This window comes from Melanaphis sacchari, unplaced genomic scaffold, assembly GCF_002803265.2.
Source record: "Melanaphis sacchari strain LSU unplaced genomic scaffold, SCAv2.0 Contig50_pilon_pilon, whole genome shotgun sequence".
NCBI classification, from domain to species: Eukaryota; Metazoa; Arthropoda; class Insecta; order Hemiptera; family Aphididae; genus Melanaphis; species Melanaphis sacchari.
The window spans coordinates 3,277,353-3,289,153 of NW_020271344.1; the positions used below are offsets into that span (position 1 = coordinate 3,277,353).

Consider the following 11,801-nt stretch of genomic DNA (forward strand, 5'->3'; position numbering starts at 1 on the left):
GTTATGTTTAGATGTCCGTCAAGTTACGATTAAAATACCAAATTTTCATTATTATTATAGTTAGATAATTTTCATAATAATTATATTCTCATAAACAAAAATCATTTTTTTAGTTCTTCTTTAAAACAATTAATAATACAGTCATTGCCCTGGTTCTGGTGTGATGAAAATAATTAATATTTTTTTTTTTTAGTTGACTATGGAAATAACGAAAACAAATTTATGGTGTGAACCATGACGAATCAAAATATTTTTGTTCGTGGTCTGAACAACAAATAGTAAATACCCAATAACTCGATTTTTAAGTAGGTAGGTACTTACCTAATTACGTCGGCTTATTATAATAGTTAATTGTGATTAACAAAATATACGACTATGATTGTGAATAACATCATAGGCTTGCTTTTTATTTAATAATTCCTACTAAATAGGTATCACAGATTATGTTTGTATAATTTTTAATTTTGACTTGTTTAATCAACAAAAACCAGAATATAACTAATTTGTCTATCCAAAATAACCCCTTTCTAAATGTAAGTCGAAGCACAGGATTGACTCTAGTTATCGTGAAAAGTAACACAATGTAAAACCAATAAATTCATCGTTTTGCTTAGAAACTTGGCTAGTTATTTAGTAGCCGCTGGTCATTATTTATTTTTAATTTAATGTAATTACATTTTTATTTGAGAGTAGGTACATCATACCTATTATATATGCATAAAAAATTCAAAATGATTCTTACATCATGAACCACTCATAATTTCAAAAACTTCTTTCTCTTTTCATATGACTTACAATTAAAATACTTATTTCTTATCGTTCTACACTATTGAAGCTTTTTAACTTAGCTAATAAATACATACATTTTTATCATATTTTAAAGCAGAGTTCACAAAAATTGAACTTCAGGCGAATAGTAGTAAGACCAGTATAGGTATACCTTGAAAAATGTTGATCTACTTCTTCATTTACCAAACATTATATTGAGTATATTTCATTGGCCTATCTAATGGGTCAATAGAAGAAAATCTATGATATAACCAAAAATTATCACATACAACTACAAAAGGAGTAAATAATCTCACACTCCCAACTAAGGGATTAACACAATTTTTTTTAAATATTTTGCAGTTTTGTTTTATTCTTAAAGGCTTAATAAAATTATATATAAAAAAAATCATACAAACGAGATTCTTCCCATTACATTTGAATGATAGTAGTAAAAGTATAAAATAAATTATAAAAAAAAATTCAATATTAATAATATAGTTATTGTATATATGTATATGTGTGTGTATATGAACACATATATATAATTATAAGTGAGTAGTTTATTTTTTGAACATGAATATGCTATGAGAATTAGATATTATTACTAGTTAGGTTAGCGTTTCGATACCTGCCGAAAAGCCAAAAGAGGGAGAGGAAGAAAGTACGTATTGTTTTTAAACAAATACAAAAAAGGTGTTAACAGAATTTCGTTCTTGTTCGTTTTTTACTTAAATAATAAATTAATTTATACACTTAAAAACATAAAATATATATAATAATATGTATAAAATTATATAAATGGTAGAAAAATTTACATCATACAGAGAGGATATTGTCACCGAAATAGGAAATAATGGATTTTCAACGTTTTCATTAATTAAAAAAATAATAATAAAATGTTATATAATATGTATAGCTAAGCGGAATTTTATCGAGGTCCTATTTGTCTGGTCCCCATTTAAATTAAAGCGTAGGCCCAAACAAACAAACAAGTCTTAACACATAAATAAAATGGATAATTAATTATTATTATACTTAAGAGTAATGCATTAGGTTAATACCTGAGCTTCAGATTTGTCTCCCAATAAATAAATTGTAGTTTTTTTGTTTTTTTTGTTATATAGATTTTCAAAGAATTTTATATTATTAATTTAATGGAGTCAATCTTATGAAACATATTTGCTCGACAACACAAGTATTTAAAATTTATTGTTGACGAACATAAAAATTCAGTTCATAAAAAAAATTGGATTGTGGGTATTAATTATATATGTTTTCATATAACATTTACGTAACTTATAATTACATCATGTATGATTTTTTTCATTTTAAGTCAATAGTATAATGATGGGTCAAAAGTGTTGGTGAAATCGCTTAATTTAAAATGATGGTGATGAGTCTGCTTTATTGTAACCAGTGCAAATATTGCTCATTTGTCTTCTGGTTCTTTCTCTCCTTCTTTTTTTCCATCAGCCTATAAAACATATTTGATCAGTCATTAAGTTTTACAAGTGTGTTTAATATTAAATTAATAATCAACAATTTAAGTATTACGTTTTTATCCATAAAGGAGTGTAAACAAACAAATTTAACTTACTTTTTCATCAGATGGTTCCTTAGCTTCCTTTTCAGTATTTTTGTTCTCTGCGGCCTTCTTGTCTCCATCTTCTTTAGGTTTTTCTTCGACTGGTGGTGGTTTTGGCAAGTGGCTGTTTAAGTCTAGATTCTTACACATGTCTTCCCAATCAGGGAAACACCGTTCCTTGATGCGGTTTGTGTGCTCTACTAAATTTCCGAAGTTGTCCACTAAATAGTCTCGTAATTGGCATTCAACATCTTTGTCTAAAAAGAACAATTGTGCCAAGTTTGCAAAAGCCACTACATCCAGCTGAAACAATAAGTGAATTTATTGTTATAGAAACCTCAATGGTTAAAGTTTTTTTGATAAATTATTATAATATTAATAAAAAAATTTACAGTTGAAGGCTCATTTCCAAAGAAATACAATTTGTCGCCTAAAACATCTGATAAAACTTTAAGATCGTTTTGTCCGAATTCCAAAATCTCTTCAGGCTTATGTACTCCAATTCCTTGAGCTTTAACTTTTTTTAATCCCTGTGAACAAGAAAACAATTTGATCCAATATTGATTTTAAATAACATATATAGAAACATAATTTTATTTTTAGCACACTCACCTTTCGACTATAACTGTGCTTGAATAAGAAATTGAGAACTCCATTTGGTACCCATGTACCAAGCGCATGTTGCAAATTCACTTTGTATCCTTTGATAACATTTTCTGGAGTTTTTGTCTTCCACCATGTTATCACCCTAAAACCATAAAATTTCAGTAAATTTAAAAGTAAAAAATATCTAAAAATGCAGAAATAACGTACCAAAGAAGTTTATTCTCAATCATCGATATCATAGCGTGTGATATGTTACGTTGATCTTGGTTCAATGCGGCGTCAATGTCTTTGCCAAATTTCTGACTTAGCTCTTTAATAATTAGAGTGCTATCAGCAATTTCTTCACCATTCAATTCAATAAATGGTAATTGTCCTTTTTTTGAACGATGCTTCATTTTGTGGTCAACATTCTAAACATAACATAAAATTTGAAATTCATTAAATTAAAGTAAATTTTATTTTTGTCTAGTCAATACATTAATTCTACAAATTAAAACTGATTGTAACAGTAAAATGATAATCTAATACTTATATTGTACAAGGAGAAATCATGAAAATCATTATGATAGAGATGCTTATCAGTTAAGAAGTCTAGGGCAACGACCTGCCATTGGAAAATAAATGAGTTTTCTAGGTTCATAAATTAAGGTCAAAAGAACCACAGTTTAATCCCAGTGGACCTTGACAAAATAGTGAACATAAGATACAGACAAATTAAAAACATAGAAAACTGAAATTAAACACTCGACATCATAATGTATAAATACCTACAGTTGAGGTAGTGTTGAAAGTGACACATTAAGTAGCAATATTACGAATTTGAAATAACAATAATTATTCAATTTGCTTTCGTCGGAAGCTTATTCTTTTTTGTTATTTGATAATTCATCATCAAAAATTATACTGTATAACTATGTTAAATAACATTATGTGATAAAATTATTTTAAATTACAATATGAAAGTTTGACCGGGGAAGAGAATCATTATAAGTCAATACATCTCAACCCCTCCAGTTGTAAAAATTGTGTCAATTTTGGTACAACATGTAATAGTAATTTTGGCTTTATTTTTTCTATTAATGACTCAGTTTAAAGTTTCATTAAAAAAAAAAAAAACTTTATTAAGAATATAACAACGGTGGTTGTGGTGGCGAAGGAGACATAATTTTGAAAAATAAAGCACACCCTGTTGCATAAATAAGCGAGTCGGTTAGGTAGACGACGCCCAAATAATATGGTTGGTGATGGCAGTTATATGAGAAAATCCCTTACATACTACTACCGCTGAGTTTATTGAACTCCCGAGCCGAGAAATACTACAGGCGGTCGTCATGGAAACGGCAGTTAGTGGAGTAGGGGTGAGGTCGAGGAGTTTATGGTTCAGACGGCGACAACTGTGTTATTGATCTCTTCACCATTAACGCACATACACTACCCCCTCGTGCAGAAAAAACTCGACTAGAAACACGTTTTTAAAAATTATAAAAATAAACCTAATATAAAATTGTTACACTCTATATTTTAGTATTTTGATTAAGTTGAAAAACTGCACACATACCCAACTTCGTTTCGAAGTCAAATTACCGCCGTTTGATGACATGGGTGTGTGTGTGAAAGGGGGGGTTGGGGGGTCATCACTAGGCACCAGCAAGTACTTAACCATCATGGTGAAAAATCGTATACTAGAAAAAAACGCAGGTTTCACCTAACCTGTCTCCTTCCTGCGATAAATTCTGCAATTTTTTTACCAATCATTTTTTTTATTTTATCGATACAACCGGTTTGTAAATATCACATTTTATAATACTGAATATTGCAGTCGCGCATGTGCACTACTGCAGCGGTAAATCTACTTTCGATGAGTCGGAAATCATCGAATTCACCCTAAGCATCACTGTAAGTCATCGCTTTAACGACTAACCACTGACTGGTATATTTTCAAAGTTTAGTTAAGCACTCAATTAAATAATAATCGGTTATCGGATTCAAATCATTAACAATTTACACGCGCGCGTGGTGTGTCATAATTATTGTGCTATACTACTTTGTATGGCAGCAAATGCATATTAATATTTAATATAAAGGTCAAAGTTTCGTGTGATTCTCACAGCCAAGTAAAATAGTCAATAGAATGGAATGCGGTTGCATTCCACGCGACACGCGTATTCATCATATTATATATTTTATAGTCGCCCGTATAAAAAGTCCTGCCATCATATTATTGGTTATATTACACAGCAGACCATCTGTATTGTGCTTCCGTCAATCAAGACCTATGCAAGACACTATAATTAATAATATAATTGTGTGCGCTTCCCAGAAGTAACAAACAAGAATGTTAAATACACATTAACTCGAATCGACATACCAAAATAAATACGTCGTAAGACTAGCTATTTGAATGGTAATAAATAATAATTGTTATCAGTAATCATTATTTGATAGTCGATAAATTCATGATTCGATATCATCCAGCGAAAAATTTAATGGTTTTCTTTCTTTATCGTGAGTCACGGGACAACCGCCAAATATTCGTTTCACAAAAGTCAAAAACTCGGGATATGATAATTCGTTTTCTTAAAATACCACGGAATGTCGTTGTAAAAGAGAGCAACGCTAACAACAAAAAATGTTGTTTAATTGATCAATAAATAATAGAGAGTTAAACCGAAGGGTGACAAACGAAGGACAACGAGAGGCGTAGAAGAGGTCCACGATAACGAAGCGAAGATTATTAACGGTGGGGCCTTCTCTTTCCTCAGTCCTTTCACACACACAATAAATGAACATAATGTTATATCAAAATTGCGTACATGATATTATTATCGTTATAATCGACAAACAACGGCAAAGAATACCATTAATTTTTGTCGGTTGCGACGAAAGTGTCGTCGCCTTAATAAGGATGTACGCAAAGTGAACTGGAATTGATATACTTGGAGTGTGCATGGTACACGTCGTTTATAAAAGTGAGCATGATGATGATAATTACATTTAACAAAAACGCTCATGAAACGATCATTTTAAAAATATCAACTTCCAAAGGCTGACATTTATTGATTAAACGTTTCTACTTGAGATCCGCAAGGCCACAATACATAAAATATTAATATAATAATGACATCATAACATTAGCTATTTATATATATATATACTAAACACAATTTGAATATAAAAATCCCGATACAACGCGAGATGACAAATCAAACATATCGCATTCTGATCAGCGCAAAAGAGGAGTAATTTTTACCTTTCATAACTAAGATTTTAATAACATAAAAGTATATTATACATCAAGTGTGTACATTCATTGTAATTATATATCGAAGAAACACGCACAAACAATGCCATAAGAATATTTAAACGTTTTATCATAAACCAATATAATTAAAAGGTATGCAGCGGTGGTGGCGCGGAAATAGGAGTCTCGTACACCGCGAGTCCGTGCCAGTTACCACCGTCGCCAACAGGTTTCGCACTATCCGGACGAGCGAAGCGGAGGAATGCGAATTTACAATTCGCAGCCACCTTAATAAAAATTAAAAACCCGACATTTATAAAGCTGCATGCGTAATCGTTTATATTATTAATATTAAGTAACAACTACACAGTACAGTAGTAACCAGTTATTATAGTAAAATGTTTTAATAATACGCAAAATATCCACGAATTGCTACATTATATCCGGTCACAAGATAACAAATGGATAATTATTATGCACACAATGCACTATTGTGGTGCAACGAGTGCTATAACACACGTCCACATATTATGATACGCGCAAGGAATAATATCTACGGGAGAGGAGGGGTCATTATTATGACGCGCGTCTGGATTTTACAGCTATATAATTTTAAAAATACTATATGATAGTGTTACGGACACAATATTTTATTCAATATAATAAACGTTCAAACGCGGAAGAGTGAAAAAAATAAATAAGACACCTAACGCGTAAGGGATGTTTTCCAAATACCCTATGGTCTGAATAATATTTAACATACTTGTTTTTATTACAATTTATAGGGGTTCCCAAGATTTAAAATACAAAAAAAGTTACGATGATATAATATTTTTCTTTTTGTATATAAAGATGTACTACTATAATATTCTCCGTTGAAATAAAAAAGGTGTGGTACATGTGTTTTGGTATATTTGTATAATGTATAATAATATATTATAATATAATATCGTATAGTAGGCTATTTACAGCGATAAGGAATGTGGAGTACAAATTCTATATGTAATAGTTAATAGAATAATATTTGTATTATATTAAATAATATGCTTATGAGGCATTTTATTTAAACAATAAACACTGAAGGACTACAACAGACTACGTCAAAACTCAAATAAAATAAATCATGATCGAACACAAATGGAACATTTCACAGTTAATTATTGCGATGACGACAACGTTTATCGGTCGCAACAGATTTTTTGTAGCAATAAAATTTGATTTCCTGTTTCTTCTACACAGACGGAGATTCTCCAAGGAAAATGAGTAATGTAGTAACACGCCATAATGATTTCACCGGATTTCTACTAGTTAAAACGTTTCCAGTACTTATAGTGAAAGCGTATAATACATCGTAAATATAAATTTATAAATATTTGTAAACCCAACTTATTTTATTCTTTTAAAAATAGAGTTCAAAATGTCAATTTTCATTATAAATTATACATCTTCTGCCACTAATATATTGGAAGTTTTTATGACGCACAAAATATGAACATTACAGAAATCCTCTTGTTTAATCATATTGATAATTATTATTATACGTGTATTGGATTACCAACTCAACAACTCCGATTTGGACAAGAAAATTATTTATAATACATTTTAATTACTTAGCAAGCCACCCGTATTTATTCCCAGCCGTTACAAGTTTTATCACTAACCAATACCGAACAATTATAGCGGCGGTTTTTATTGGACATTAGGAATTCAACAATCGTAAAAGATAAAAATTATATAGAAGTAGCGAAAAAGTTCCCAGCAACGTCGTTCTTAACGTAAATACTAAATGATGCTAATAATAAATCTTAAGACAATATTATTATGGCCGTTTAATGAACGTCCATGAGCTCGGTTTAACATAATATATATGAAATATAAATGAATAAAAATAGTATATAATAAATATATCATAACGGTGATCATAGACTGAATAGTACTAATAGTAGTCACTAGTTGATTTACGATACACTTAAAATTGTACGTTTATTATCAAAGTAGTGAATACAGAAAGCCAGAAAGGTCAAAAATAAATTGATAAGCAATTTTCTTGTCAATGAATTTTAAATACCTAATCTATCTATCTACATGATTATACACAGCATACATTCACAGGTTAATATATCTATAATAAATATTTATTGTTATACGCTATTTTCAATTCAAAACATCAAACAAAATTATTATTTTCAACAATAATATTAAAAAACAGATAACACATATTATGCACATATGACAAATTATTTCAACTTAGAAAAAAACACGTGCAACCGTGTGCACATGTGGAGAATTATAGTTCCCAAGCATTTATGTATAAAGAAGATATTTTATGATCTACGATCACAATTGATGTCTTACATAGAATAAAATAATATATTGTATTATCATATGTATTATAATACAATATGGAACCAAGAAGTTTTATAATTAAGAATAATAAAATAAATAGGTGTAACCGAAAATAATTTTTAACGAACTCGGTAATCTTCAGTAAGCAACACCTACATAAAATACATTTAAATATAAATTAATAAAAAAATGTCCTCTTTTAATACTAAAAAAGTATAAACCGTTAAAAGCAAATTATAGTCTATTAAAATAACCACTAACATTGAATGTGTAATTAAAATATATAGTAGGTATAATCAATTTTTAATAATTTTAAATTAATAAATTAATTGAAATTTTACAGATAATAAATTAATCAAATTCTAAAATTGATACTACATTTTTTAAACCCATTATATTTTTGAAAAGTTTAAACCTAAGTCAAGTGACTAACAGTTGAATTAGTTATTAAATAAAAAAAGTACATAATAATTTATTAATAATCATTAAGTGGACAGATGTACAATTTAGATAGAGGGGATTTTTTTGTTGATAAAAACATTTGTTTTAAGACAAGATAGTTAACTATTAAAGAAAATATTTAACAATCAATAAGTTATGCTTGTTATGTATGCCCATTAATAATTAAAAACTTGATTTATCACTTTATAAAATCACTTTGTTCTATCTTAATTTTTAACTAGATTATTAGATTTGTGTAACATGTCAAATAATATATGGCTGTTCCACTTGTATCATTAAATTTTTATTATCTAAGGTGATAGTTCAATTTCTTACCAATTAAATTTTTTTGCTTTTTTTTTTTTATCTAGTTCATATTTAATTAGTTCTACCAAAAAACTAAATAGTACACAAAAATATGTATACAATATATTGTTTAATTAGTATATCTAATGAAAACTTGACGTTTTTACATAGATTTCACAATATTAAAAAATAAATAATTTAATACAAAAATATGATAAGTAAAATAATTTATCATAAATAAATATTAAATATACTAAAAATAGTTTATTAGAAGTTATAGAATCAATTATCATTTATGTTTGCTTCTATACACAGGATATGGATGATCTCAGATAATTAAATATTGTTCAGTAAATTACTATATAATATAATATATTATGTTTTATTATTTATCTACTGAATCATATAATATATGTTAGCTTTAAATAAAAAAAATTTCTAAAATATAATTTGAACTTAAATCCATTTCTAATGTAATAACACATAATTTTAATCTTGACAGTGCCTATCAGTGACATATTTTAATAGGTATATAATGAAAAATGAAAATATAAAACATTAATTATTAGAGAATTATTGAAAATAATTTTTACTATTTTTTATTAAAAATTTAACTTTTTAGAAGTGTTACAATATTTTTTAAATAAGTAAAATTGACACTTGTTAGTGATAGAATTTGAAAATATATATATATACAAATTTTAAAATACCAAGTATACGTGCATTCAAATCATTAAATATAAAATGAAATTAGATTTAGGTTGACTTAATAATAAACTAAATGGTGGTTCATCTATCAAATTGCTCATCATCAACAACTTTAAAGTGAAAAAGTTAATATTATGATCTGACCACAGACAAGGATAAGGTGAAAATAAGGAAAATAGTAATTAACCACTTAGGTACTTATCATCTTTGGGGGTGTAAGGTAACAGTAGGTGGTACCAAAAAAAGTTAATAATAAGTATAAAATATATCTAGTTAATATTATTTTAATATTTATGATGTAATAGGGTACTTGCCTCGTATTTGAGTCCAGCCAGCCTGAGCCATGTCTCCACCTTCAGGCAATATGGTGACATGGATGGGATAACGGGTGTGCGTGAGAACTGGTACAGATATACGACATCTTTTTCAAAATTCTGTTTTTTCACGGAGAATTTCGGTTGCGGTGGTTCAACCGGAGCAGCAGGGGCTGCTACCTTGTCATCCTTTTCCGCTACGGCAGGTTTCTTGTCGTTATTCTCAGCTTGTTTGTTGTTGGTTTCAGCAACGGGCTCTGCGCCGTCCTTCACCGGTTCCTTGACGTCCTGCGGGACGTTCTTGGTCTCTTCCGTAGTCATTTTTCTAGTTCTATGTAGAGTAATGCGATAATGGTTGACTGGTTTGCACGGCGCTACAAGGGTTGGCGGGCAGTGTACACGCGCTGCTCTCTATACGATGCGCAGCGGCAACGGCAGTTAACTCTACACAGAAAACAAATGACGAGATTATAAAATTATAGATTTTATTATTCCGTTCAAAGGCGTTTCTACACACACGTTCTCACTCACTCTCTCTCTCACACACACACACACACACACACACACACACACACACAAACATACACGAGAGAGATCTAAGAGACGCGCGTAACAAGAAGATAGACGCACAAAAATATAGTGCATTAATGGAGAAATAATGATACGTTATTGAAACGCACGTCTTTTGTTACTCTGTGTGCAGTTTATAAACAATATGTTAAATGGTTAGAATAAGTAAAAATAAAAATATACGAACGAATAACAACAGAGATCAAGTAAACACGTACCGGCAGGAAAAGGACGCGACTTCGAATGCACGAATGACAAGCAGCGGCGGCGGCTGGAGCACGGGTCGGTGCAGCCGGGTATCGCGTTGGTCAAGAGTGACGCTAACCCGGCACGCACGCGCATCTCGAACCACTTTTGACTAACGTGCGACCGCCACACCGCGCCGCCACGCCCTTTCCATCAACGCCGTTGCTGCCGTTGCCGCCGCTGGCACCACCACCGCACCGGTACGAGTCGACCGCTGTACAGTGTTGTTCCATTGTAGGGATATTATTATTATTATTATTATTCCTCCGCTTAAAAATGTTACCAAATCTTACAGCGTTTTACATGATAACAGGGGCGTAATTTCAGATTATTTTTTAGGTTTGCGAGGTGTCAAGCAGGCCATTTTGAAATTTCACCAGGCCATATAAAAGTAGATATATGTACGCATTATCCTGCCCTTTAATTATTTCCATACATTTCATGGACCGAATCAACGCATCAATATAAATGGGCAGTAAAAATCAATTTAAAAACTAAAATATAATAAATAATTAACAATCATAATAATTGACTGTATATAGATACCATTGTTGAAAAATTACCAATATGAAATTAAAATATAATTTAAGAAGATTTAATTTTGAGCATTATCTCAGCAAGACGTAGGCCAATTAGTATATTATTTTAAAAGTAAAGGGTGTAACCG

The 11,801-nt window shown here is 30.0% G+C and overlaps 1 protein-coding gene across 2 annotated transcripts; it reads right to left on the bottom strand.

Annotated features, from left to right (window-relative positions):
* Positions 1 to 1,327: 1,327 nt before the first annotated feature.
* LOC112599300 (failed axon connections) lies at positions 1,328 to 11,205 on the bottom strand. Of its 2 annotated transcripts, none has more exons than XM_025346133.1 (7): positions 11,107 to 11,205; positions 10,319 to 10,762; positions 3,170 to 3,372; positions 2,969 to 3,104; positions 2,749 to 2,886; positions 2,369 to 2,659; positions 1,328 to 2,245 (listed from the first exon to the last, which is right to left on the bottom strand). In XM_025346133.1, the coding sequence occupies exons 2-7, from the start codon at positions 10,637 to 10,639 to the stop codon at positions 2,201 to 2,203; spliced, it is 1,134 nt and encodes a 377-aa protein (XP_025201918.1). In that variant the 5' UTR covers positions 10,640 to 10,762; positions 11,107 to 11,205; the 3' UTR covers positions 1,328 to 2,200. The 2 variants fall into 2 exon arrangements, with proteins under 2 accessions (XP_025201918.1, XP_025201917.1); XM_025346132.1 differs by having other exon boundaries at positions 11,076 to 11,183.
* Positions 11,206 to 11,801: the final 596 nt, after the last annotated feature.

Coding starts and splice junctions, on each gene's coding strand:
- LOC112599300 (XM_025346133.1), bottom strand. CDS start 10,639: ATGACTACGGAAGAGACCAAGAACGTCCCGCAGGACGTCAAGGAACCG. Junction 3,373..10,318: donor TGGCTGGACTCAAATACGAG/GCAAGTACCCTA, acceptor TGTTATGTTTAG/AATGTTGACCACAAAATGAA. Junction 3,105..3,169: donor ATTGAGAATAAACTTCTTTG/GTACGTTATTTC, acceptor TTATGGTTTTAG/GGTGATAACATGGTGGAAGA.